The sequence below is a fragment of the Dunckerocampus dactyliophorus genome, chromosome 7 (genome assembly GCF_027744805.1).
Source record: "Dunckerocampus dactyliophorus isolate RoL2022-P2 chromosome 7, RoL_Ddac_1.1, whole genome shotgun sequence".
Taxonomy (NCBI): Eukaryota; Metazoa; Chordata; class Actinopteri; order Syngnathiformes; family Syngnathidae; genus Dunckerocampus; species Dunckerocampus dactyliophorus.
In genome coordinates this window covers 26,059,834-26,087,788 of record NC_072825.1, presented here as the reverse complement: position 1 = coordinate 26,087,788, position 27,955 = coordinate 26,059,834, and the positions used below count along the sequence as shown (strand labels likewise).

The window sequence follows — 27,955 nt, the reverse complement described above, 5'->3', positions numbered from 1 at the left end:
CCATGACATCAACCGTTATCTCTTTGTGTCTGTTTTAGGTACAACCCCACCAAATTAACCAGGAGAAGATGAAACACCTCCTCCGTGCCCATCCCCGTCGGTATAACGGTCAGATAAGACGATCACATCGATGTTCACTTACACCAGGGTTGGCCAAAGTGCGGCTCCGGGGGCCGACTTTTTTCTGACCTGCCACACATTCTAAAAATACAATTAAACAAGAAAACCGAAAAGAAAATAACAGCAAAAATGGAAAAAAAAGTGAAAAAAAGGCATCATCTAATAGGGAAATGTTGATACAAATACAGTGGAACCTTGGTTAGCGTCATTAATTCGTTCCAGAAAGTCAGACGAACCGAAACTGAATGTTTTCCCGTAAGAAATAATGTAAATCCAATTAATCCGTTCCAGAAAGCCAAAAATGTTAGAACAAAACTAACATAGTTTTACATGCAGAAAACAATTCCAAATACATATAAATGATAAATGAACACTGAAGGTTAGTTTTAACCTCACTGAAGACGTGATTTTTGATGTAATCACCGCGCGGACACCATCTTTGTTTTGCCATGAGTTATTTCTTGAATTCAATAGTGTTTCTCACCTCAATAACGCAAAATGGAGCCAAAGTGCCAGCATTTTGATAAAGAAGGTGAATAACACTACTGAATTGAATTCAAGAAATAAACAGGAAGATAGTGTCTGTGTTGTATCTTCCTACCACGTCATGTCTTTGGGAACACCCACATCAAGAATCACATCTTCGATGAAGGCGTCATCCACATGCATTTAGAATTGTTTTATGTATGTACAACTATAAAAATGTGCGTTGTGTTGACATTTTTGAGAGTCAACCGCTAATGACATCACAGACGGGCTACGGAGCTGCCCTTTGGTTGGCAAGCTAGCGACTTCGTTAACAGCGAAGTACTGTAGGTTTTGTGATAAAAACACAGTTGGACTCATGCAGTATATAATAACACAAGACATGCGTCGCATTGTACACTAACTGGAGAATGTACGGAAAAAATGGTGGCGTAAATTTTTGATGTTAACTGAAGAACATGGGCGGATGCTAACCGAGGTTCCACCATAGTGTGTATATAACTGTGGATTGGTTTTAGCCAGTTTACAACACTAAAATGATCAAAATGGCGCCACCATCATTTGACGTTTCAGTATGTGGCCCTGAGCAGAAAAGGTTTGGACACTCTTGACTTGCATGTTCGCTGATATTCCAGTTATTTCTTTATGAAGCCACCGACGGCAAATAATGTAACACAATACGTTCATTGTTTCTTTTTCCATTGTTTTATTTGTCAATAATAAAAAAAAATACATGGCATACAAAACATTACAAAGTATTTTGTGTTAAAACCTGACATGCGGAGAACAGCTTATCTTTAGACCAAATGTTTACCTGCTTGAGCAAGCGGATGAGAGGCGATGGATTCAAGTGTCGCTGCTGTCTGAGCAATGTTCTCCCCTATCGGGATGGGCATTATCATCCTTTTATTCATCACTGAGAATTCTCAATTCATTGCTGATATACTGTCTTGATGCAACTGAAGCTACTGTATATATGACCTGCACTAACTGGATACAACCAGCAGTGGCGCTGTTACCAGTCTCATCTAGTTTAATGTTTAAACAAGTAGACTGGAACCCCTTGATGTAAACATACATTGGTGTGAAAAGGTGTTTGCCCCCTTCCTTATCATCAAACAAATTTAAATATCAGTCAATGACAATGCCGCTGAACACAAAACGCAGTTTTTAAATGAAACTTTATTTTTAAGGGAGAAAAGAAAATCCAAAGTGATTTCCCCCTAAACCTAATAAGTGGTTGGGCCACCCTTAGCAGCAACAACTGCAATCAAGCGTTTGTGATAACTTGCAATGAGTCTCTTACAGCGCTGTGGAGGAATTTTGGCCCACTCATCTTTGCAGAATTGTTGTCATTCAGCCACATTGGAGGGTTTTCCAGCATGAAGCGCCTTTTTAAGGTCATGCCACAGCATCTCAATAGGATTCAGATCAGGACTTTGACTAGGCCACTCCAAAGTCTTCATTTGTTTTTTCTTCAGCCATTCAGAGGTGGTCTTGCTTGTCATGACACTGACCTCAACCGGGGCAAGTGAGGCCTGCAGTTCTTTGGATGTAGTTGTGGGGTCTTTTGTGACCTCTTGGATGAGTCGTCGCTGCGCTCTTGGGGTCATTTTGATAATGGCTCTCACTGTGGTTCGCTGGAGGACCAAAGCTTCAGAAATGGCCTTATAACCTTTGGGTTTGGATTTTTTTTGTCCCTTAATCCTAAAAAGTTTCATTTAAAAACTGCAATTTATGTTCAGTGGTGTTGTCATTGACTGATGTTTAAATTAGTTTGATGATCTGAAACATTTAAGTGTGACAAACATGCAAAATAAGAACTCAGGAAGGGGCAAACACTTTTTCACACCAATATAAGCGGTTGTTGACACAAATGGGTTCCACCCTACTATGGGAAGGCTCAATATGACATTATCTTAATTGATCATTTAGTCAAATGCCCATGCCTATTTCCAGCTAAACAATCTGAAGCTAGTCAGATAAGAAGCCAAAACATGCTGACATTAGGTACACCTGCACAACAAGAGTGTATATAAAAACAAATCTCTATTGAATGTAATTGGAAGGTGCAGGTGTTCTTAATGATGTGGCCAGTGCGTGTATCCAAACAATATAGCAAAGTCTGCCCAAGAAGCACTGAAACATAACACTGCAGGAATTCATGATTGAACACCACCATCAGGGTGCTCACTAACAAGCTGTAAAATCATCATTTCTAATGCATAACCCCAAACACTGCTCATATAATATTAAAAGGGGCTAACAGTGACCCGTCATAATAAATAAGCCAAAACCTATGCACACAAAATGTAAGCTTATATTGCAGGTGTGTTTAAATGAGGTGAGCTTGAAACATCGGCATTTAATGACAAGCTGTGTGAAGAAATAGCAGAGCAATACACATCCATTGTATAGTTCACTTTTCTTCTTGTGATGTGTGTGCAATGTTCATTTTCACACCATGAAAGCAAATTAACAATGCAACCATCATGTTGTTTTTTTGCAACCGAGCTGTTTACCAAAGGGGTCCGTTTCATGTAGTTACTGTTGGAGGGATGCTGCTATACCTGCTCTGTGTGCAAAGTGCCCTGAGATGACTTGAAAGTTAAGATAAAGACTCTTGTTTTTACTGTAATGTATACAGCAAATTTGACCTCTGCTATTAGTTAAAATATGTGGACATTTTGCAGACAGGTTGTGTTCATCCATTGTGAGAAGCTTACATGAAAACGAAGCAACCAAAAGGCAAAAAGTGGCAAGTATAATGTGCATTTAATGCTGCTGTGTTATTTACAAAAGAAAGTTAGGGCCACACTAAAAAGATAAAAAAAACTTTACGCGAACAAAGTCTGAGAATTAAGCAAACTGTCATATAGCCATGAGAATAAAGTTTGAAATATTACGAGAATTAAGTTGTAATTTTATGGGAAAAAAATCTTAATATTTTGGGGGGAAACAAATAGTACATTTATGAGCATGTATTAGGAAAGAATGTTATGATGGGGTTTTTTTTTAAACAGTTGTGACTGAGAAAGTAAAACATTTTTTTCTAGAAATGTCGTAAAACTACAAATAAAAATATAAGAATAAAGTTGTAATATTTTAGTTAAAAAACGTCTCACAAAAACAAAATAAAGGTTATATTTCTGCAAGAAAAATTGAATCGTACGAGGAAAAAAAGGTGCAGATTTATGTCCTAAAAAGTTGTAATTTTACAAGAATAATTTTGTACAATTTGGAGAAAAAAGTCATGGCACAAGAAAAAAGGTTGTGTAATTTAAATGAAAAAAAACCTCTTGTTGAAAGTTGCACTACTACAAGAAAAAGGTTGAATTTTTGAGAGAATTGCTTCGTTAACACTACAACTAAAAAAATATAACAGTGAAGTTGTATATTTTGTTTAAAATAAGTTGTACGTTTGCAAGAATGGAGTTATATTTCTGCGAGAAAAATGTTGTCATTGTATGGGGGGGTGAGGTGTAAATTTATGACAATATAGTTGTACAATTTTGAGAAAAATGTCATAATGCTACAAGAAAAAAAGGTTGAAATTTTTTTTGAATAAAGGTGTAGTATTTTGATGAAAAAAACATAAATCTTGGAAATAAAGTTGTAACGCTACAAGAAAGAAAGCTGAAAATTCACAAGAATGAAGCTGTTCTGCAAGAAGAATGCAACAGTACAAGGGGGAAAAAGTACATTTATGACAATAATGTTGAAATTTTACAAGAATAAAGACGCAAGTGCTATAATGCTATGAAAAAAAGGCTGTAATTTTATCAGAATAAGGATGTAGTATTTTGATGGGAAATTTTAAAAATAAATGTGTAATACTACAAGGAGAAAAGTTTTACGAGAATTAAGTTGTAATACTCAACAATAAACATAAAAACAAAGTTTTTTGATGGAAAAAGTTTGCGAAAAAAAGTTGTATTTGCGAGGAAAAACTTTGCCATTGTACACGGGGAAAAACGTGTAATTTTATGACCGTAATTTTATAACAATAAAGTAAATTTGGAGGGAAAAAAAAGTCATAATGCTGCACAAAAAAAGTTGTAATTTAGTAAAAACTAAATCTTTGAATCTTTGAAATAGAGTTGTAATACTACAAGAAAGGTTTTATTTTCCAAAGATGAAATTGCAATATTTTTTTTAGAATTTGTATTGTATTTTCCCCGTAATAAAGTTGTAATATTAGAAACCTGAATCATTTTTTTCCCCGTCAGTGTGGCTCGGTAGTTATTTGCTTAGTACAAAAATATATTTAAGTCACTAGAATTCTTTTAAATGACCAAAATTCAGGTCACTAAAAGATGCAAATCTACACTTAGAGTAGTTGAAAGTCACTAATAATGTTGCCCATTCAGTACATTTAAACTTGCTCGTGAAATGTTTTGCATAGAAAGCTTCTCGGTTGCACTCTGACTAAAGAAGTAGATATAAATAGATATAAATGGAATATTTTTCAACCTTAAATGAGGAAGCATCTACAACTAAAAAAATAAAAATAAAAAATAAAAAAGCAAAATAACTGATTGGCTCAGAGTCATAAGGAACATTTACATCGGTAGTTTCTTCTTGGTTTTTTTGGGACATGAAAATGTTCATGAGTTCACTACATTATAGCTTATATGGATTATGGATATATGGATTATATTTTAGATGGATTCAAAGACATGCGCAGAACGATGAAATTACCTGATAAAATAAAAACATGGTCGCATTCACTCAGTTGTGAGGTTCCATGAAGAATGGACATGTAGAAAATGTTGGCACATAGTAGCTTAGATTTCTGGAAAGTCAAACACACTAGACCAGTTCTCTAAAAGTTAGTTCTTTTTTTGGTTGTAAAAAGGCCAATGTATCATTCTTTCAAATAAAGGTATTCCCTCCATTGCCGATGAGCTTCCCTTTCTTTTTGAGTTTCTTCAGAAGGCAGGAGGCGATGCCTAAAGCGCCGCCCTTCAAAAAGCGAACAAAGTTGTCTCCCACCAACGGGCCCATGGCAAACAGACTGGGCTCCTTGGTGCACTCAAAGGTGTAGGGGTGGATGTCGATGGGGTTCTGCTTGCAGGAGATGGGCTTTGTGGGATCATGAGCCAGATACTGGCCCTGGCCCTTCAAGAAAAACAAATTGGGGTTTGTTCCAATCAACACCAGAGCCATGGATATCTTAAAGGCCTTCAGGGAATTGTTCCCCTGCAGCAGACACTTCATTTCCGACTGGAAGGACACCACACAGTGTCCGGGGAAACTTGTGTAGTCTGGAAAAAGGCTGGCATTAGCGGTCATGTTAGTTGCGGCTAACTGTGTCTTGGGACACATCTTGGCACAGACCGAAGAAGCAATACTCATCGTCTGATTTTGACCAGACGAGGGTGCCACGTTTGTGTAGGTCTGAGAGCACATCATGTTGTAGACTTTGTGGTACTCTGGGTACAAAGTCTTGGGTAGCTGTTTGAAGATGAGGTCAGAGTCGTCTACGCTTTTCCTGAAGACGTGCAGCACTCTGATGTTGCTGTTGCAAGCGCACAGAACTGCATCTGCGGCGCTTAAACCGGCGCCCATTATTAATACCGGATCTGAGTTTGTATCTAGCTTCCGCAGGTTTAAAGCCAAGCCCAGGTCTGAGATGCTGTGGAACACAAAGGGTAGGTCCTCCCCTTCCACATTTAATCGAACTGGCGAATCAGATGCACCTGTGGCCAGAACTACATTCTCAGCAAATAGAGAAAAGGGGACATGGGTGTTGTTCTGCACCTGCTGGTATCCCCGTACTTCCCAGAGAGACCCCAATCCTCCATCGCCATTTCCCTCAAAGCTTTCATCCTGATCATCCGCTCTTTCACCTCCAAGCTTTTCCAGACCTTCCATCTTGTGTGGCCGGCAGAGTCTTTGGACTGATGTCACGTAGGTGTTGTCAACAAAATTATTTTGGAGGCCTTGTAACGTCACATAGTTTCGGTAATAGGATGAGATCTCCTCAGGGGTGGCCCTGTCACTTGTGACATCCCTTGGAAGAAGAAAGTGACAATAGGCAAAGAGGCAGCACCAAACAAAGTCAATGGGGTCTTTTCAGTACCTTCGTTTTTCACTGATCAAGTCCCTGTAGTTGACGCCAGGGAGCTCCATCCATATGCCGAGACTTATTGTGAGCATGGAGCCTTCCATTGCCTGAAGAAGAAAGAAAATTAAGACCCAGAAGAGTAACTTGAGTTCAAATTTGATATAGTGAAACCCGTTGAATGTTGACAAATCGTATAAAGTCGACCAACTCATCAAATCCTGGTTCAACAAGTTCTTATTACAAAAAAACTGGGGCTGTCAAATGATTAAAAAGTTTTATGAAATTACTCAGTTTTCCACTAAATTGATCATGATTAATCACCATTTGCAACTGTGTGTGAAATATGCCCATTATCAACTGTATTTTATGAACAAAAGGATAAATGATCTAAAACAAATGACAGGACACAATTACATATACATTTGTATGTATTAACAGCTCCAACAGCTCCCTCTGTGAATCACCACCTTATCGTGGTGGAGGGGTTTGAGTACACGAGTGATCCTAGGAGCTATGTTGCAAGAATTTACATTTAGCACTGCTGGATCTTAAGGAGGTTCTAAGTAGAGCTTAAAAATGAAAAAATATGAAATGGGGGTGAGACAGAAAAAATGTTAAGGATCGTGAAGTGTTTCCAGTACAAGATGATCTCTAGGATGCTCTCCATGCCTCTGGTAGGGTTTCCCAAGGCAAACAGGTCCTAGGTGACAGGCCAGAAAAAGACAGATTCAGAAGACCCTATGAACAAACACAAGAGGAGGGACCGCACCCCGCCCAGACGTGGGATACCGGGGCCTCTAGAGCCAGGCCCAGAGAAAGGGCTCAAAGGCGAAGTGCCTGGTGGTTGGGCCTTCACCTGTGGGGCCGGGCACTGCCAGACCCTCCACCTGCGGGGGCAAGCATAGTGGTACGGTGCAATGTGTTTTGGGTGGCAGTCGAGGGCGGCCAAATCTGGTTCTTGGGACATGGAATGTCACTTCTCTGGTGGAGAAGTAGACTGAACTTGTGCGAGAGGTTGAGACATTCCGACTAGACATAGTCAAACTCACCTCGACCCATAGTTTGGGTTCTGGAACCAAACTTTCAAGAAGGGCTGGACCTTGTTCTACTCTGAGGTTGCTTCACAGGAGAGGTGGCGAGCTGGTGTGGGCTTAATAGACTCCCGGCTCGGTGCCTCCGTGTTGGAGTCATCCCCGGTGAACAAGAGGGTCATTTCCCTACGCCTTTGGGTTGGGCAAAGGGTCCTGACTGTCGTTTGTGTGTACGCACCAAACGGCAGTTCAGATTACCCAGCCTTCTCCGAGTCTATCAGAGTGGTGCTGGAGAGCACCCTAGCTGGTGACTCCAGAGTTCTACTGGGAGACTTCTACGCTCATGTGGGCGATGACAGTATGACCTGGAGGGGCGTGATTGCGAGGAACGACCTCCCCGATCTGAACCCGTGCGGTGTGATGTTATTGGATTTCTGTGCAAACCACAGTTTATCCATAACAAACACCATGTTTGAACATAATGATGTCGACAAGTGCATTTGGCATCAGGACACCCTAAGCCGCAGGTCTTTGATCGACTTTGTAGTCTTATCATCGGACTTGCATCCGCATGTTCTGTATAAGCGGGTGAAGAGAGGGGCTGAGCTGTCAACTGATCACCATCGACTTTGTAGTCTTATCAGACTTACATCCGCATGTTCTGTATAAGCGGGTGAAGAGAGGGGCTGAGCTGTCAACTGATCACCACCTGGTGATGAGTTGGATTAGATGGAGGGGGAGGATGCCCCGGACGGATCTGGGACACCTAAGTGTGTAGTGAGGGTGTGCTGGGTACGCCTGGCAGAGTCTCCTGTTCGTCGCATCTTCAACTAACACCTCCGGCAGAGCTTCGCCTGCATCCCGAAGGAGGACGAGGATATCGAGTCAAAGTGGGCCATATTCCGTGCCTTTGTGCAGCCGCAAGGTGCCAGTCGTGGTGGCAAGCCTCAAACCCAGTGGTAGACACCAGAGGTCAGGGCTGCTGTCGAGCTGAATCAAGAGTCCTCTATCGAGCATGGATGGCTTGTGGGACTCCAGAAGTAGTTGACAGGAACCGGCAGACCAAGCGGCATGCGGCTTCAGTGGTGGTCAAGCCATAAACTCCGGTATGGGAGGACTTCAGTAAGGCCATGGAGCACAACTTTTGGTCAGCCTCGAAGATTTTCTGGCAAACCATTCGACGCCTCAGGAGAAGTAGTGCCCAGTCCACACTGTTTACCTTAGGGACGGAAGCCTGCTAACCTCGACTGAGGATATGATCGGATGGTGGAAGGAAAACTTCGAGGCCCTTCTCCATTCCACTGACATCCTTTCCGTAGAGGAAGCAGAGTCTGAACGCAGACAGTTCCATCACCATGGCCAAGGTATCTGAGGTAGTCAAAAGACTGCCCAGTGGCAAAGCTCCGGGTGTGGACAAGTTTCGCCCTGAATTCCTCAAGGCTCTGGATGTTGAGGGACTTTCTTGACTGACACGTCTCTTCGACATTGCGTGGAAGTCAGGAACAGTACTTCTGAATTGGCAGACCGGGGTGGTGGTGTCCCTTTTCAAGAAGGGTAACCGGAGGGTGTGTTCCAACTATAGGGGCATCACACTTCTCAGCCTCCCTGGGAAAGTTTATTCCAGAGTGCTGGAGAGAAGGGTACTACTATTGAACCTCAGCTACAGGAGGTGCAATGTGGTTTTCGTTTCAGTCACGGAACACTGGACCAACTATACACCCCTGCAAGGGTACTGGAGGGTACATGGGAGTTTGCTCAACCGGTTTACATGTGCTTTGTGGACTTGGAAAAGGCATTCGACCGTGTCCCTCGCAGTGTCCTGTTGAGGGTGCTCCGGATGTACAGGATTGTTGGTGCACTACTATATGCCATTCGGCCCTTGTGCAACAGGAGCAGGAGCGTGGTTCGCATTGCCAGGAGTAAGTCAAGCCTTTTTCCGATGAACGCAAAGGCTGCCCTTTGTCACTGATTCTGTTCATAATTTCCATGGCACAGCCAAGATGTCACAGGAGTCCAGTTTGGGGGCCCTAGGGTCTCGTCTCTGCTATTTGCAAACGATGTGGTCCCGATGGCCTCATCGGGCTGTGACCTTCAGTTGCTGCGGTTTGCAGCTGCGTGTGAAGCTTCTGGGATGAGACCTCCAAATCCGAGGTCATGGTTCTCAGAAAAGTGTGGATTGCACCCTGCGGGTCTTGCCCCAGGTAGAGAGTTCAAGTATCTCGGGGTCTTCCTCACGAGTGAAGGAAGGTTGGATCATGAGGTCGACAGGTGGATCGGCGCAGCGTCTGCAGTAATGCGGTCACTGCCGGAAGACAACGCTCTCAATTTACCGGTCGATCTATGTTCCCACCCTCACCTATGGTCATGAGTTTTGCGTAGTGACCGAAAGAATGAGATTGTGGCTACAAGCACCTGAAATGACATTCCTCCGTAGGGTGGCTGGACTCACCCTAAGATATAGGGTGAGGAGCTTGGTCATCTGGGAGGAGCTCAGAGTAGAGCCGCTGCTCCTTGACATCGAGAGGAGCGAGTTGAGGTGGCTTGGGCATCTAGTCCGGATACCTCCCGTACGCCTCCCTCGTGAGGTGTTCCAGGCATGCCCAGCTGGGAGGAGGCCCCGGGACAGACCTAGGACACGCTGGAGGGTTTACTCTCACAGCTGGCCTGGAAACGTCTTGGTGTCCTCCCGGTAGAGCTGGAGGAGGTGGCCGGGGACCGGGAAGTCTGTACATCCCTACTGAGACTGCTGCCCCCGCGACCTTGACTCGTATAAGCGGAAAATGGTGGATGGATGGATGGAGCAGCAGCAAATGAACTAAAATTTAACTAGATAGATAGATGCTATTTGCCTAACACTAGTCTCTTCAATAGTAGCACAACATTTGAATAACACTTAACTGTGTTATTATGAGCCATGAAGAGTTGCGTTCAAAGGCACAAATTAATTGAAGTTGAATTCACGTTTTGAGTGTAGATGTATTTTCTGGGATTTTCAAGCATACTTAATTGAATCAAAGTGTACTTCCACAGTAAGAGTTACAGTACGTTAGTGAGTGATAAGAATATCCACTTACTGTTTTTCTTTGTCTTTGTTTATTTAGACCACATGTACACGCATAATTAAGACATTATTGTGATTTTCTGAGTGTTTATGAATGCATCTGGTGGCTGTCTGGTAACAGTGAGGAAGTGTCGTTCCAAGGAGGACTGGAGACGTGTTTTGAGTTGGAGATACATATATGGTGTTGATGTGTTCAGGTCAGAATAAAGTTATAAAAGAGTGTCAGACTTTGTGAGACTGTGTGGAGACACTGGTTCCGTCTGCCATCATAACAGAGAGATATGGCTTCACATGATGTGCATGCGTAAATTATGCTAAAAATGTTAACGTAATTACAGGAAATAAATTATCTACTAGTTAAAATAATTGTTAGTTAAGGAAACTCACATGCCAGGCTCCTCCGGGCGTCGCCTTCCCTAAGACGAGATGTGGGATGTGTTGCTGCTTGTCCCTCCTCCACTGAAGCACAGGTGGGTACTCGTAACCAAAGTCAGCGTTCGGGTGGAGTAACGTGTCAAACAGCACGGCAACGGGGTTCCCGGACCTTCCCTCAAGACCTTCACTCAAATATTCCAGATCCTGCAGACAACGAATGTCATAGAAGTACATGACTGACTTTTGGTATTATTCCTCTAATCGAATTTTCTATTCCTTCGAATCTCTTTTCCAACCTGAACTCTGTTGTCGTTTGTACCTGCTCAGTGATTGGTAGGTGTTTGGTCTCCTGTAGTTTTCTATATAGTATTGGGTTTGGGTGGACCGTTGCCGTGTCTAGGTAGGGCTTGTTGCCACTTAGCAGGTATGACAGACAAATACCAGATGGTCCATTACCTGAAGATGGAAACTGATCATCACAAAAGGGCAAGTGGAACAATTGTGATCAATGAAGTCCGAATTGGTGATTACCTATGATGATGACAGGAACAGTAGGTGGGTGCTCTTGTGGGTGTTGAGTGGTCTCTTCCAGAAGAGGCATGGCTGGAGCCTGGGCCACTGTGAAGGAAGAGAGAAAAGCTCCAGACATTTCCGTAACAGTCCATCTGATATTTTACTAAATGCAGAGCCACGATTGTGCTTTGTGCATTTTTTCTGACTGGCTTGATTATTTGAACAGGTTCAAACTGGATAGCTGTCTTTGTGTCTGCACGCCAATATTGTCCTTGTTGTCATCTCATGACCTAACCCCCCTTATATGGAAGTACCCCGCCACAAGATAAAATGCCCACCCTGCCAGAGTGCTCACACCCCCTATCCCATCCTATCAAACACCGCCTGAGGCCGGGCTAGCGTCTCTTTAACCCCAGTGCCGCTTCCCACACAAAAGCCAGTTCTAATCAGATTTATATAGGCTGGCGTCTGTTATGAAACATTACTATTGTGTTTGTGTGTTTTGGTGTGTTACACGACAGTGCCATTGTGTGGCCACCGGGCAGCAAATCCCCACTGATCACTCCTCCCAGTGGGCTCTAATCCCACTGGGTCTGTTTATGTCTTTACCGCCCGTCAGAACAGCAGCAGCATAAGAATGGGGTCCTGGCACTATGACAGACACAAACGTCATCGCTCCAAGTGATAATAGTGCGGCTTGATGTGTGTGGATGACAGATGCAGCATGTTTTTAACGGATCGGGAGGTGACTGTGAACGTCTTCAGTGCCATTGTGGAAAGTTCTGGGTAGTTGAAACTACCAACGTCTCACCGCACACAACCAACACACAAGTGGTTTGGCTCATTAGTAGGGCTGTCACGAGATGAAGCGATACACGAGATTGGGTCGACAAGATGAGACGACAACTTTACAACTTTACTTTTAAGAAAAGTACAATGAAAAAATATATTGCAATCTACTAATATAATTTCTACACTCTTGTGCACTGTGTTGTATGCTAGCGGCCCCTCCACTCACTGAGACAAAGAGACTGACAAAAGGGCTCAATCACGTTCATGCCGTTGTTCTATGGAACAAACACGCTAAGGTACTGAAACCAATTGAACCAACCAACTGAAAACAAAAAACAAAAAAAAAAAACAAACCTACCAAAAACCAAGCTCTTTGTGCCTGTTTGGTGGTATGAGATAAGGAAAACGGACACAAGCACATGGCAAAATTATCGAGTTCGTCTTCATTTATTGTGTTAATTAATTTATTATCGTCCCAGACGTATTGCTCACAAGACAGCTTTTTTCTGATGGAGAAATCTTGTCACGGTTTAATCTTGCGAGATCTTGTGACACCCCAACTCATTAGTTTGAAAGCGACGAGCAAAGCGACGTGATTTTGTGTGCCCAACTTTGACCCCGATGTGATGTCAGAGTATATCCAAAATGTATATATGTATTTACATAAAATTGTATGCACTTATTTACAAAGTTTTTTTTTTTTTAAAGTACAGAATTTTTAAAAATAATTGCTTCTGTTGGACATCGCCCACGGACTGGTACTGAGCCACTGCCCTGTGGTTGGGGACCCCTGCCCCTCTGAGACACGCCCACTGTGACACACACCACCAAAACATCACTCCACCTGTGCCCTCTTGGCTTAGTTTCCTCCCAAAAAAGAGCTAAGGTTAGGCTATATGACCAGTGCATGTAAATAAAGGTGGCTGCCATTGGTTGTTTGCTTGTTTACATTCCAGGCAATAGGATTCCACACATTGCCTGCCATGTTTGGAGAATACCATGCCTATTTATTTGTGACTAACAACAGCTCTATCAATAGTTATGGCCATGAGGGGAGTGGGGGGGTCAATTTCTTTGTCTTGTATTAAAGATGCAAAGAGACAATCATAAACACCAATCATAAATACCAAACACCACCAGTAGATTACAATTCGTTCAACAGAAAGCAAGAGACAGCCATGTGTTTGAGATCTTAGAACATTTCATCCCTCCCGCTCAAAAAAAGCGCATCATTGTATCTTTCAGCTGTTCTACTTCTTGGGAATACCTGCATGTTTTTCACCTTTAATGGTAAAATCAGTCACCTTGGAGACCAGCAATTATTCCCATTAGTGCAGCATGTACCTGAAGTGACAATAGACTCCTACTCTACAAAGACTAAAGATGCACTGCAGACTTTAGTTTAACATTGTGTTCTTAGTATGTTCATAATCATTTATTTCTACCTGCAGAGTGTCTATTTCTAGTCTGTTGTCCCAGTGTCCCAGGCCTCATCTTTGCACCTTGTGTTGATTTACACATGCTGGCAAACGATGTAGACAACTAAGGATGCTGCATCACATGCTGGCTGAATTGACACCATGCTGCTACATCGTGGTAATCCATTCCTCCATCATTGCATCATTTAGGTCAACGCAGGGACGCTCAAAAGTCCCATTCAAGGACAGTATTTCTTACCGCGTAGTGGATTGTGTCTCTTCTTTCCTCCCCTTCGCGTCCTGCGATCACGACCCGCCGCGGCTTGTGTGTGTGTATGCCGTATAAATAGGCTGATGCTGGTGGGAGGACTTGTAGGGATGCGCACGACGGATTTCGCGCACTTACAGCTGATGATCCAAGCCGAGGGATGGAGCTCTCCTCTGTGTAAGAGATACGAGAGCAAAACCGGTGAGTGGATTTTTTTTCCCAACATGCGCATCTCGCTCTGCGCCGGCAAGTGTAGGCGCGTTCACGGAACATTAATGTTAACACGCGCGCTCTACACTCCACGTGGAAGCGAGCCTTGTGAAAGCCGGCGCGCCCCCGTGGACACGTGACAAGCCAAAACAACACAAAGCAAATGGTAATCTGTGCTTTGATTTCGGTGTATTGCATCCGATTATGGATGAAATATGTGTGCGCATCAAAAATACATGTTGAGATCCGCTCTGTGGATTAATTTTCCAGTCTATCGTTATAATGGCAAACCAGGATTAAATCGTGTAGTTGAGACGAAAGCTCCGCATACTATCGTTATCGCAACTTAGTGAAAACTGTTATATTGTGCAAGTGTCTGAGTTGTGTTTATAATTCGGATAGCTGTATTTTAAAAAGTAATTCCTTACATTTACGACGGTCATATTTTAACTTGAACGCACCACCTCAGCCATTGGCTAGTCTCTCGCGGATTGATAGCGCGTCAATTGTCACGTGATGCGGACCATGCTCGGTCGTAGCATGTAAACAAACTGGCTTTAACCTGAAACATTAATATGTGACATTGTTAGTAATTAGCCTTAACTCGCTGTCTTTGACGCAATGCACATTATTCAGAAAAGTTAATATTCGCACTGGTGTTAAATATTTGCCTCTAAACGCATAGACACGTCATAGTGTGCTAACCGATCACGTGACCGTGTCGCACGGGTGGGTCTTCCAACCCACGCTGAAGAGCAGTTACATGTCCGCCGCACACGTCTAAACTCTGCTAACCATGGTTCGACTGTGTAGAATTTGCCTCCGGAAGGTAAGTATTGTTGTAAGAACTTCGTACTAGGATTCTATAACGGGCAGTTTTTGCTAAGCATTTATAAAAGTGGCAGCCAGTGGCTAGCTAGCTAGCTAGCTAACAAGCTTGTTTTGTCAAAACAGTCAATGCTAATGGCTGCATATGACTGAATGGGTTTCGAAGTGTGGCACTGTGAGCCTCCCCTCGGAGAATATTATATGCTACTCTCTTAACTCATTTTCTGGAGGGTTTTTTTTGGCTCACCCCAGCTTCGTTTACTCACCAACTGCAGGAATTGGTGCATAAGTACATTTTGCCTTTTGGCATGTGGAAAAAGGTAATTTTCTTTAGTGTTGTGACGCTGATATGCCTCCAAGGTGATGCCCGCCCCTGGACTAGAATAATATACTGGCATAATAACACAGCAAATACAATAGTATGTGGCCTGCCTGCTTTGTGTCTTCTGCAGTATGGGAACTTTGTGGACAACATCCGCCTGTATGTCCGTGCAGGCGCCGGCGGTATGGGCTTACCCCGCCTTGGGGGGCACGGAGGAAACGGCGGAGATGTTTGGGTGGTCGCCACCGAGAAGATGACATTAAAAAGGATCAAGGACAAGTACCCTCAAAAACGCTTTGTAGCCGACGTAGGAGCCAACAGCAGGTTCTCTAGTGATAATAGGATCCATGCCGAATTGACTGGAATCAATGGCCAGTTTCTTTGACTTGTTTGTATGTCAACAGCGTGCGTTCCCTGAAAGGAGAGCGGGGGAAGGACAAAGAGATTTTGGTTCCTGTGGGTGTCACAGTCACCACTGATGATGACAAGATAATAGGTAGGTGGAACACTGCCACAGTCAGTATGAACAACACTGGCTTCCTCATTTGGTGTTTTGCTCCTTATTCATACAGATGGATGCTGTATATAACATAGGAGGTACAGTAGGAACCTTAGGTGCATTCAGGGACCATTTCCCCCCCCAGGAAATAATGGAAATACAAATACAGCGAAACCTGCTTGAGTTGGTCAGTTAAATAATGAGGTTCTGCTTTAATCAAAGGCACTTTGCTCTTCTTCTCAAAGGAGACCTGAATGCAGAGGGTGATCGTGTGATGGTGGCCAAAGGAGGACACGGAGGTTGCTTGTCCTCTGCCTTCCTGCCCAGTAAAGGCCAGTCAAGGCAGATCAAACTGGACCTCAAACTCATCGCTGACATGGGCCTGGTGGGGTGAGTGAGCGAGCGAGCGAGCGAGCGAGTGAGTGAGTGCGCGCTTGTGTGTGTGTGCGTGCGTGTGTGTGTGTGTGTCAAAGTGTGTGGTGTCATTAAGGGCCACAACTCAACCAACCTTGCTTTGTCACCATCAGGTTCCCAAATGCGGGCAAGTCGTCCCTGCTGACAGTCTTGTCTAGCGCCACCCCTCAGATAGCCAACTACCCTTGTAAGTGCTCGTCTTTGTCACTTATCGGCATTTTGTTTTTACATATATGTGTTGTTTGTCATGACATCGTTTTTACATTATATTTATTTGTAGTTATTACATATTTTTTACCGATCAGTCCAGGATGTACCCCGCCTCTCGCCCGAAGTCAGCTAATTAGGATAAGCGGCATAGAAAATAGATGGACATAGTTTTTATAGTATTTGGTATATTACATATTTTTTACATTGTAATTGAGTATTACATGGTTTTTAAATTCGATTTGTTATTATTAGTCATTGCAGTTTTTGCAATATGTGTTCTATTAGCTGACATTTTTACCAAAAAAAAGGTATTATTACATGTTTTATAATGTAGTTGTTATTAGTTATTACATTTTTTTTACATTATATTTTTTATTAGTTATTTCTGGGGCTGTCAATCGATTCAAATGTTGAATCACATGTTGTCCACAGTTAACTCGTAATTCATTGCAATGAATCGCCAACGGAAAGAAGTTTTCATCAATAAGTAGTTCATGTAAATCTCTTTGTGGTAAACGATTCGGTACGCACCGAGATATGTGGGTTAAGATACGATTCAAAAACAATCTATTTTAGCAACATAACGATTCGATGCGGCGTACAAACGATGCGACTCGACACGATTCAACGGTTACATTAACCGTACGTTATAAAATAAAGAAGCCCATTCTATAAAAGAGGCGTTCTTACAGTATTTTCAAATGTGTAACAGAGCACATCATATCTCCAAGCGTGATGTAAGACCAGGGGGCCCCAACCACCGGGCCACGGGAAATGTTCAGCTGCAGTTTGTAAATAACTCCATCACATTTGATGCAAAGGGATATCAAATTTGGAAGTATGGGCCATTATTTTATTAAAAAAAATAATATACAGTTAAAAATCCCACAGTTCTTGTGCGTTTAATGCAAGCCGCGACTTGTCCCACTGACTGTCCTTGAACGCATCATCTAACTTTCTCCCACTCCGCACAGATAGACTACTATACTGCGTGTTTCTTCTTTTTCTTTCACCTCATGCTTGGTTTCAAATGCTGATACTATGTGGGAATGCATAAAGCTAAGATTTGATGACCTTCTTGAGTGCTAGTGTGTGTATTTGTGCGGAAAAACAAACTCCAGGCTCGTACTGGTGGATGGTGGCTTCGTATTCATTTTGTGCTTTTAATTTGACGTTGTTCCTGTCATAGTTTTACACAATACATAATCAATAAGATCAATTAGATTGCCATAATGTACGTATGCTTTGCTGATGTGTTGATAATCTTTCCCGTGACTAGCTAGTGCGCCGCTAATGCTATTTACATCCATTCTCGTCTTCAGTCATGGTCTCATTGACACAAGCCCCCAAATAGCTGTCCTCGGCTATGCCCGTCGGTAACTAGCAGCGCGTAACACACATTTTAGCTCGCAGTTGAAAGCAAAAAAATCAGCCGTGAGACACCTCGCATCTTAAAAAAAAAAACACTCGTTAGTTGGGACACTAGTATGCCAACGTAAATGACAATAAAAAATACGGGCAGTGCTCCAGTACCTTCTCACTTCTGTCTGGCATTCGACGTACTCCGTGACAACTCAACTCACAGCCACAGTCAATGCAAATAACGAGGGCCTTCTGCCAGGGCTTTAAAGGAAAACTGCACTTTTGGGGGGAATTTTTCCCATCAATCCTTATGTGAGACATGAACACACGTCTTTCTCTTTTCTGTGTGTTCTAAAGATATAAAAACGGATAAAAAGAGACAGCTCATTACTGCACCTATGCCGCCTACAAAGGTCGCTGTTCAAACATCTCCAACAAGGTTTTATGGTTTTATATCTATGCTGTAGCCATGTAGTAACAGGTACATTCATAATAACATGTAATACTTACAGTCTTTTGCGTATTTTGGCCATTTTTAAGCTTTACCGAAACTTCCTTCCTGGAAAAATTGGGCGCATTAACTTTGACAGCCCTAGTTATTTCATATTTTTACATTAAAATTGTTATTGTTATAAACTTTTTTAAATAAGATGTATTAGTTATTGCATCGTTCTACATTATATCTGCTTTTAAAATATTTTTGTAATATTTGTTATTAGTTATTACATAGTTTTAGATTATACAGAGGACCCTGCTTAAGTCGTCCCGTTTATGTTGGCAACACTTTCCAAACAGGGAGGGCCACATAGTGAAAAATGAAAGGATGCAAGGGCCACGTGGATATTTTATACAGCAACATGTGTAGATATGCTAAGTTATTAAATAGCTGCGGGCCGCAAATGGCCCCCGGGCCACACTTTGCACACCCCTTTATGTTGACGTTGATGTTATGTTTATGTGTTGTTAATGTCGTCATTACCGCTAAGCAGTGTGAAACCACAACAGCAGCGTAACTACTGTCTAGTTACGCTGCATTGAAACATACACACAGTGACTTCCTGTTCGGTGCAACTTGAGCTACAAAATAAAAGCATGGCAGTGTTACCCTGGAATAAAATGCGCCCATTTCATTTCGTCACGCTTGTGTGGATGTGAGTCAGCCGTATTTGTTATTACTCCACGGCTGTGATGCGGATTGTTGTTTTGCAGTCACAACTTTGAAGCCCCAGATTGGTACACTGTTATACGAAGACCACAAGCAGGTATGGAAAGATGGGCTGCGTCTCACTTGGCGCACTTCCGTACTTACACTTCCAAGTATTTTGAGTGCATAAGTGCGCTCACACTGATCTAATATTCTGGTCAATACGGTACATACAGTGTACATACAGTGTATACTGTATTAATGATTGCATTCTGTACTGACTGTGGTGATGGTTGTGCTTTCTTGACGTAGATCTCCGTAGCGGATCTCCCAGGTTTGATTGAAGGCGCTCACTTGAACAAAGGGATGGGCCACAAGTTCCTCAAGCATGTGGAGAGAACCAAGCACCTCCTCTTTGTGGTTTGTGGCAACAGCAATATCTTCTACATTCATCGTACACACAAACCTACACTTTGTTTGCATTTTTAACAAATAACATGTAAAAACGTATAAAATAACAAATCACTCTTTCATGACAAAGGCCTCCTGCATCATGTTTTTTTTTTTTAACATTCTTGTCACAAAAGTGTAAAAAGAAGTTAACCACGTTCTTCTTCTCTGAACCTTTGCTGAAAGGCGGCTGCTAGTAGCACAAAAAAGCCAAAGAAAAAGCAAAATGGCACAGAATGAGTCTTTTGAGTCTGTGATGTATTCCGTCTTCTCTCGTGACGCCATGCGTGATGGTTTTGTGTGACTTTTGGGACATTCCCCCCCTCAAAATGTTGGTCTAATTCTGAATTGTACGCCTTGTGAGGTTCATCTGCATTGTACTGCATTGTTGTACTAGCATACAGTACTACAATACAGTAGAAGGTGCCAGCTTTGTACTTTGTACTTGTACTTGGCGACATAGCCCAAAGACTACGTTGAAGATGTTGTCATTCACACAATACACCCCTAGGGGGCAACAACACTCTATATCTGTCTTTAACTGCAATGCATGACAAAAATCCCCACTATGTCTGGTGGGATACATTGTGGTTGTCTACAGTTATGCTTGTTTTTATTAGGTAGATGTTTGCGGCTTCCAGCTGGCGAGTCAAACACCATTCAGGTCGGCCTTTGAAACCGTGCACCTCCTCACCAAGGTGGCACTTGTCAAGTCAGTGTTGCTTTTTCTGATGGACATGTGTAACGCAGCCACTTACTTTCTTCCCCGCAGGAGCTGGAGTTGTACAAGGAGGAGCTTGTGAGCAAACCAGCCCTGCTGGTGGTCAACAAGATGGACCTGCCTGATGCTGAGGAGAAACTGGCAGAGCTCAAAGAGCAGCTGCTAAACCCAGAAGGTGAACACGTCATAAGTGCACCGTGGATATGAGCCTCGTTTTCAATGTTTCTTTCCAATCCTGCAGACTTGTGCAGTACGTCGCTGCCCGCCGACATGATACCAAAGAGTCACATGACGTTCACACACGTGGTTCCCGTCTCCGCTGCCACCGGGTTCGGTGTGGACCGCTTGAAAAGTTTGATTCGGGAGTCGCTGGAGGATGACGACACCATGGCGACCGAGGCCTTCCGTCGGGAAAGACTGCAGCTGCTGAGGCAACGCTCACGTTAGCGTTGCACCACAAACGTTTCACCCTCGAGGCCCCTTTTATCATTACGTTACACTTACGTCCCAAAACAGTACCTCTCATGAACATGTCCTACAGATGTATTCCCCCCCAATTTCACCACATCAAAGTTAAGAGAAGCAAGTGTGTTGATGAAAGATTTATTTATATGAAATATTACAATACTGAATTAGGAGGAAAAAAAATAAGGGTGGGGGTCATTTTTGCATCATCGTCCTGTACAGCACACAGGCCAAACTTATTCACAAAAAAAGAAGTGTTTTTATCATGACATGTGGTCAGGGCTTACAGACTTTCAATTAAGTGTGTTTGTGTGTAATAGTCTTCCAGGAATACATTCAACGGACCAGCCTGGTCCTGCGTGTGTGTGTGTGTGTGTGTGTGTGTGTGTGTGTGTGTGTCAGTCCGTGACATCAATACAAACATTTTTACTCAGTGTAGAGCATTAGAATTATTGAAAGGAGAAGAGACGATGGCTGAGGCCGGGTGAGGAGTTCTGTTCAAAAGGCAAATGAGCTCATTTTACATCTCAAGTTAGGGCCATCAACAACAAATATTTAAAAAATAAAATAAAATTCTCCATTCAAAACACATGAATACAATAAAGCACTTCATTACCGCGTGAGTCGCTGCTGTACATAATGCCAAGAGAGAAAAGTGAACAATATAAAGGTACTTAATAAAAAAGATACTACTAGTAGCAATAGTAATCCAGTATGGTGGTGACCTTTATACGCTAAAGCCTAACGCAGACATGAATTACAAAAGGTGCTAAACAAAATTACAAATGCACAATTAAAACTGTACAAAGGATTTGATTTTGGGACGTCAATTACATGTTTTTTTTTCCTAAACGCCCCCTTCAATAGCAACACTGGTACTAAGAGCATTTTTCGTCTTCATTCTTGTACAGTGTAACAATGAGGACACCCATGACTGTCAAAGACATATGTGGCTCCCGCTGTGGGCGGTGCTCAAAATGTTTTGGACGACATGCTGGGGGGGGCATTTTGATGATTTCAACGGGCTACAGACATGTAGTTGCTAAGAAGTTCTATAAATTAAAGGGGTCCTATCCTGATCGGCCCTATCCTATTCTATCCTATCCTACCCTGAAGATATTTTAAATGATTTTGGATGCCAGTGGGGCAGTACGGGAAGTTCTTTCAATCAAATATTCCCTAACTCTGAAATTGCGTACAGAGTAAATCTGCATTCTTCTCAGATTCCACTGCCTCCTCCCCGACCACGCCTACTCTGTTGCGATTGGTCAAGGGTCCAGCGGTGCCTCTAAACCCCCCCCCACCGTTGAGCGCTGCAGAGAGAGAGAGAGAGACGGCCCCCCTCAGGCGGTTACATGATAAAGGTTATCAGCAAACACAATTGGGATATTGGATACCACTACTTTCGTTTCCGATATTCAGGCTGGTATCGGCGATACCAATCCGATACAGATACAATTCACCTAATGCATCAGTAGTGTATTTCATTTCGCAGCATAAAGACTACAAGATATTTAATTCATTTATTAATGAAATAAGGTATTGAAATACATTAATAATTGAATATTTTAATTACTTTTAAAATCTTATAATAAAACCATTCAAATAAATGATTCACTATTAAGAAGTACTATAGCAAAAAACTTTACTCGCAGGTCACACTCGGGTCAGTTTACAATCGGTCATTGTTTCAACGAACAAACGTTCAAACATTAACGCAAATGACTGAAGTATCAAAAGTATTGATATTTTGATTTGAGCATTGATTTGAGAGCATGAAGAAGTATCACAAGTATTGATATTTCAGTATCGATCATATCAATCAGTCCAGTCCTGTTTGTGTTTTTTATCGCTCCCATTCTGCTGTGTTGAAAAGCCGTGTGGCGAGGGGGAGGAATGATCTGCTCAACCTTTCAGTAGAGCAGGACAGTGACAGTAAATCTGCCAGTGAAACTGCTCCTCCACTGGATAGAGTTGGATGAATACTGGAGAATCCGGCGTGGAACTGTGCTTTGTTCACAAAACACAGGGTCTCTGCTGTTTCAACAAGTCCAACTGAAGACTTTTTAAGACATTTAAGACCCATTCCACATGCACACTGGCAAAAAGGTACAAAAACTAGCAGCACACTAGCTGCTTGTGATGGATACATTCTGACTGGGCTGCACAGGTACATAGTTATGTTATATTTAAGACATTTTAGGAGATTTTTAAAGAATTTTAGACATTTTAAAGGCATTGAATTGAAATGATTGGATTTTAGACGGAAACTGGAAACTGCTTGTCAGTGAAGAAGTGAGAGTAGAGCAGCCGTAACCGCGAGGTACTGTAGGTCTTGAGCTCCACACAACACAAAAACTTTCCATTGCTGCTTTAGTCCGGTTTAGACACAAAATTCTTACATCCCAAAAAACACTTTCTGGCTGTCCTAATCAAGAAAAAGCCGCAAACGGTACTGAGCAGCAGTCACCTGCTAGTTGCCATATATGGACTTCCTAAAGTTGGGATGTGAGAAACGGAGGTGGGAGTAAGTGTGTTTTGCAAGTCTCAAGTCAAGTCTCAAGTTAGACGTGCGCGTCCAAGTCAAGTCTCAAAGCAAGACAAGACAGGTTGAGTCAAGTTTCAAGTCATAGGCTTGGAAGTTTCCTAAGCCCTGTTTAGTGTGGAGCGAATCAAATGCCATTTTAACAATGCAACACACCATTCAATTTGACAAACACAATGAATGCATTTTGAGTTGTTTTAGCTTTTAAATGAGACTAGTGTGACAAGACTCATTCACCGCAACATTCAGGACTAAGTCAGTGCACAGAAATGTAATCCACACATTCGTTGTTTGTTCTTAAACCTGACGGGACGTTAGTAGATGCATTCAATGAGAAAGATTCCAAGAGGAAATATGCAGTCTTGCTGGAAATGACGTAACAATCACATTAGTTGGATACGTGAACGGGGACGCATTTTACTCAACACGCTCACTGAAAAGCTCAAGTATTTTCAAGTCATCAGAATAAAGTCCAAGTTACGTCTCGAGTCAGTGATGTCAAAGTCCAAGTCAAGTTGCAAGTCTTTGATGATATTGTCAGGTTGAGTCCGTCATCAAAACTGTGACTCGAGTCTGAGAGGATCTAAGATCTAGTGGAACTCTTGTGATGTTCCCAAGTGGCAAAAAAAGCAGCGTGTGTATATATATATATATATCTGCAACTCATGATTATTAGTTGATTAATCTTGTTGTTTTGATTAACCGAGTAATCGGTTAGGCACTACAACAGGGGTGTCCGAACTTTTTCCAGCGAGAGCCACCTAGTGAAAAATGAAAAATGGTAGGATACAACTTAGCCGCTTTGATATTTTGTAAAGATACTATCAGAAGTACTATACTGTATATTTCAAGAACAATCTGCACTTCAGCTTTGTGATACAGGTGAAAAAGTATTAGTATCAACTAGTATCAACTATTAGTATCAACTTCACTCTTTGCTCTCCCCCCCCCCCCACCCCCAATTGTTTTTTTTTTTTTTACATTTTCCAAATCTTACAGTAAATAACCCAAGTAAATGTTCTTCTCGAAATATTACAGCATTATTCCCACAATATTTGTAACTTTATTCCCGTAATATTACAACTTTTACCGCAACCCAACTTTCTAAAAATTCCAACTTAATGTGTTTTGTTTGTTTGTCATAACACAACTCCCAAAAAATTTTTTTCTTTAAAATTTTGACTCTATGCTACTAAAATAAAATTATTTTTCCTCATAATATTACGAGTTTATTCTAGTAAAATTGCGACTTTTTTTCTCATTAGAATACAACTTTTTTCCTCTTAATATTTTGACTTCATTCTCATAAAAGTACAGCTGGTTTTTTTCATTTCTACTGTTTTTTCCTCCCCAACCATTTCAACTTTCTTTTTGTACATTTTCTTTACTGACTTTATTCCCATAGTATTTTGACTTTATTCTCGGAACTTTTTCCGCAAACTAATTTTCCAAAAATTACAACTTTATTGGTTGTTTTGTTTGTTTTTCATAGTATTACAACTTTTAAAAAACATTTCATTCATATTTCAAAATGATGCTACTAAAATGATGTTATTTTTTCCCTCATAATATTCCGACATTATTGTCGTAGAATTACAAGTTTTTGTCATTCGAATACAATTTTTTTTGGTCTTAATATTTTGACTTTCATTCGTGTAAAATTACTGATGATTTATTGACTTTTGCTGCTATTTTTACAATGTGCTGCCGGCCACAAATGGTGCCGGGGCCACACTTTGGACACCCCTGATCTAGATGGCCCAAATCAATACGAACTAAACACAAACAGTTGGCGGTTTGGTCGTCAACTTATCAGAAACGAGGCAAAAATGCCCATCACTGTTTTCCAAAGTCAAAGTTGATGTGTTTGAATGTCTCGTTTTGCCTAAAATGCGACGATAATGAGTCTGCTTTCATGGATGACTCAGGAAACTAAAAGATATTCACATGTGAGAGGCTGGAATCAGAACAGAAATCAGAGGACACTCACATTTTTAAATAAAAACGACTAATCGAATAGCAAAAAAGTTGTCCATTAACTGGACAACCATTCATCAGTTCATCAATTCCTTGCTGCAACTCTAGTGAGAAACACCGCCCCCTGTAGAACAAGAGTAGAACATCTGAAACATACACAGGTTGCCAATGTAAGGATAAGACCCCTTTAACGAAAATCAGCCTGCATGTCATCTTCGTGTTACAAGTGACGTAGTGAAGTACTGTCTATTATTGATTATCAGTATTAGTATTAACATCTCTACCATCTCTCATTACATAATGCCTACGTGCTCTTTTTTTTCAATTATTGCTATTGTTTTTGGGGATTTTTTTAAGTTTTCTTGTTTAATTGTATTTTAGTAAAAGCAGCTGCCGGCTGCACTTAGGCCAACCTTTTTGCATAAGACAAATGGCGGTACTGTATTGGCTGGTTCATCTCCTCTTAAAGGGGGTGTCAGAAATCCAAATGTAAAAACGGAAAGACTACGAGGTGAGCGAGAAGAACACGTTGGTCCTTGTGGACACGGGAATGTCACAGAAGAAGGCTTTTGTTAAACCAAACGTTTTTGTACATTCTGCTGTGAAAGGGAGGTGAAGCTTTAAGAGGTCACAGCAATTAAAAAAAACAAAGAAAAGTGTCATCGTCTTTCTTTATGTACACAACATGGAGAGGAGGAGGAGTGATGTGCGATTGTTAGCTATGATGGCCACAAAGCGAAAGGTGTGGTATATCTGCTCCTCACATGCGTTCCGTCCAAATTGAGTCTTTGTTGATTCATGCATGTAGTCTTTATACACTCACCAACCATCCAGCGATGCAGCAATGGACATGGACCACATCCACAGTGGGGGGGGAGATGGCTCAGGGTTGGGTTAGGGTGCGGGGGGGGGAGCCAAAGCTCCAACCAGTCTGGACCGGATGTGGTGCTGGTTCCTCCAGCACCGTCAGGGACACTCACCTCTGTTTAGTTTCAGAGGAGTTTGTCTTTTGTTGATCAGAGTCCATTTTGTTTCATTGTTTGAAGTGTGTGTGTGTGTGTGTGTGTGTCATTCAGTGACAGTGTGTTTTCCTCTGCTCTTATATCGACGTCTCCCACAGCTGCAAAGATAAGAAACATCAAAGTCAACTTTATGGATCACACCTCTAATATACATGTACGTACAGTCGCGGCAAAGCGTTTGGAGAATGACACAAATATTCATTTCCACAAAGTCTGCTGCCTCAGTTTTCATGACGGCAATCTGCATATGCTCCAGAATGTTATGAAGAGTGATACGACGCATGGCGATGAATTGCAAAGCCCCTCTTTGTCATGAAAATGAACACCACTTCCACTGCATTTCAGCCCTGCCACAAAGGGAGCGGCTGACATCATGAGAGTGGTGAGAGTGCTGACAAGGACAAAGGCTGGAGAGGAGTATGTCACGCTGATTGAGTTAGAATAACCGATTGGAAGAATTAAATGGAGTGTTGTGCTTCAGAATCTTTGTTTTTCCTCTGTTAACCATGGTTACCTGCCAGGAAATAGGTGCCGTCATCAATGCTTACCACAAAAAGGGCTTCATAGGCAAGGATATTCCTGCTAGTAATATGGAACCTAAACCAACCATTTACCAGATCATTAAGAACTTCAAGGAAAGAGGTTCAGTTGTTGTGAAGAAGGCTTCGGGCCGCCCAAGAAAGTCCAGCAAGCATCAGGACTGTCTCTGAAAGTTGGTTTAACTGCGGGATCGGGGCACCACCACTGCAGTGCTTGGCAGCAGGCGGGCGTGAGTGCATCTGCACACACAGTGAGGCAAAGACTTTTGGTGGATGCCGTGTCAAGGAGGGCAGCAAAAGAAGCCACTTCACATCAGGGGCAGAATGGTATTCTGCAAAAGATAGACTCCTGAAGACTGGGGTCAAGTCATTTTTTTCTGATGAATCGGCTTTCCGATTGTTTGTTTGGAGAAGAAAAGGTGAGGGCTACCATCAGTCCTGTGTCATGGCAACAGTAAAGCATCCTGAAATCATCCATGTGTGGGGTTGCTTCTCAGCCAAGGGAGTGGGCTCACTCACACGTTAGCCTAAGAACACAGCCATGAAGAAATAATGGTACCAAAGCAACTTCTCCCAACCACCCGAGAACAGTTTGGTGACGATCACTGCTTTTTCCAGCATGATGGAGCACCTTGCCATGAGGCAGAACTGGTTTGGGGAACAAAACATCGACATTTTGCGTCCATGGCCAGGAAAGTCCCCAGACCGTAATCCCTTTGAGAACTTGTGGTCAATCCTCAACAGGCGGGTGGTCAAACATAAACCTGCAAATTCTGACAAACTCCACGAATGGATTATGCAAGAATCGGCTGCCATCAGTCAGGATGTGGCCCAGACGTGAACTGGCAGCATTGCAGGATGAACCGAAATAGAAGGTCAGCACTGCAAATATTGACTCTTTACATGAACCTAATGCAACTTTCAATAAAAGCCTTTGGCTCGTATGAAATGTAGTGTAGTGTATTTAGTAGTAACATCTGACAAAAATATCTCAGAACGTCAAAGAAGCAAACTTTGTGAAAACCAATATTCGTGTCATTCTCAAAACTTTTGGCCATGACTGGAGAAATGTGTGTTTGTTGATTATTAGATAAATAAAAAGATCCCCTATTA

The 27,955-nt window shown here is 42.2% G+C and overlaps 4 protein-coding genes across 9 annotated transcripts in view; 2 read left to right on the top strand and 2 right to left on the bottom strand.

The window, feature by feature from the left end:
- Positions 1–6,201, top strand: part of nbn (nibrin) — a 28,407-nt gene extending 22,206 nt beyond the window's left edge. The window contains exon 17 of the mRNA XM_054782213.1: positions 39–6,201. Coding sequence (XP_054638188.1) covers positions 39–72 — 34 coding nt within the window. The 3' untranslated portion in view covers positions 73–6,201. The remainder of the gene's footprint in view (positions 1–38) is intronic.
- On the bottom strand, positions 1,295–14,422 carry osgin2 (oxidative stress induced growth inhibitor family member 2). The gene is made up of 6 exons (XM_054782214.1): positions 14,126–14,422; positions 11,675–11,761; positions 11,463–11,599; positions 11,156–11,347; positions 6,692–6,783; positions 1,295–6,622 (listed from the first exon to the last, which is right to left on the bottom strand). The coding sequence occupies exons 1-6, from the start codon at positions 14,364–14,366 to the stop codon at positions 5,482–5,484; spliced, it is 1,890 nt and encodes a 629-aa protein (XP_054638189.1). The 5' UTR covers positions 14,367–14,422; the 3' UTR covers positions 1,295–5,481.
- On the top strand, positions 13,965–26,136 carry gtpbp10 (GTP-binding protein 10 (putative)). Of its 3 annotated transcripts, none has more exons than XM_054782219.1 (10): positions 13,965–14,335; positions 15,625–15,818; positions 15,899–15,990; positions 16,239–16,383; positions 16,521–16,594; positions 19,189–19,241; positions 19,436–19,543; positions 20,194–20,271; positions 20,346–20,469; positions 20,536–26,136. In XM_054782219.1, the coding sequence occupies exons 2-10, from the start codon at positions 15,679–15,681 to the stop codon at positions 20,739–20,741; spliced, it is 1,020 nt and encodes a 339-aa protein (XP_054638194.1). In that variant the 5' UTR covers positions 13,965–14,335; positions 15,625–15,678; the 3' UTR covers positions 20,742–26,136. The 3 variants fall into 3 exon arrangements, with proteins under 3 accessions (XP_054638194.1, XP_054638195.1, XP_054638193.1); XM_054782220.1 differs by lacking the exon at positions 13,965–14,335 and adding an exon at positions 14,449–15,173 and having other exon boundaries at positions 15,668–15,818; XM_054782218.1 differs by lacking the exon at positions 13,965–14,335 and adding an exon at positions 14,453–15,173.
- The window catches only part of adam22 (ADAM metallopeptidase domain 22), a 92,075-nt gene continuing 85,001 nt past the window's right edge, over positions 20,882–27,955 (bottom strand). For all 4 annotated transcript variants that reach the window (XM_054782208.1, XM_054782210.1, XM_054782209.1 and 1 more), the window contains one exon: positions 20,882–26,401. In XM_054782208.1, coding sequence (XP_054638183.1) covers positions 26,381–26,401 — 21 coding nt within the window. In that variant the 3' untranslated portion in view covers positions 20,882–26,380. The remainder of the gene's footprint in view (positions 26,402–27,955) is intronic.

What these genes read in the sequence shown, in the direction of transcription:
- osgin2 (XM_054782214.1), bottom strand. Translation starts at nt 14,366, where the DNA reads ATGCGCATGTTGGGAAAAAAAATCCACTCACCGGTTTTGCTCTCGTAT. An exon ending in TGTTCCTGTCATCATCATAG is followed by an intron (nt 11,600 to 11,674) that starts GTAATCACCAAT and finishes TTCCATCTTCAG; the next exon opens with GTAATGGACCATCTGGTATT. An exon ending in TTGATCAGTGAAAAACGAAG is followed by an intron (nt 6,623 to 6,691) that starts GTACTGAAAAGA and finishes TCTTCTTCCAAG; the next exon opens with GGATGTCACAAGTGACAGGG.
- gtpbp10 (XM_054782218.1), top strand. Translation starts at nt 15,141, where the DNA reads ATGGTTCGACTGTGTAGAATTTGCCTCCGGAAG. An exon ending in GTAGAATTTGCCTCCGGAAG is followed by an intron (nt 15,174 to 15,624) that starts GTAAGTATTGTT and finishes TGTCTTCTGCAG; the next exon opens with TATGGGAACTTTGTGGACAA. An exon ending in GCAGCTGCTAAACCCAGAAG is followed by an intron (nt 20,470 to 20,535) that starts GTGAACACGTCA and finishes CCAATCCTGCAG; the next exon opens with ACTTGTGCAGTACGTCGCTG.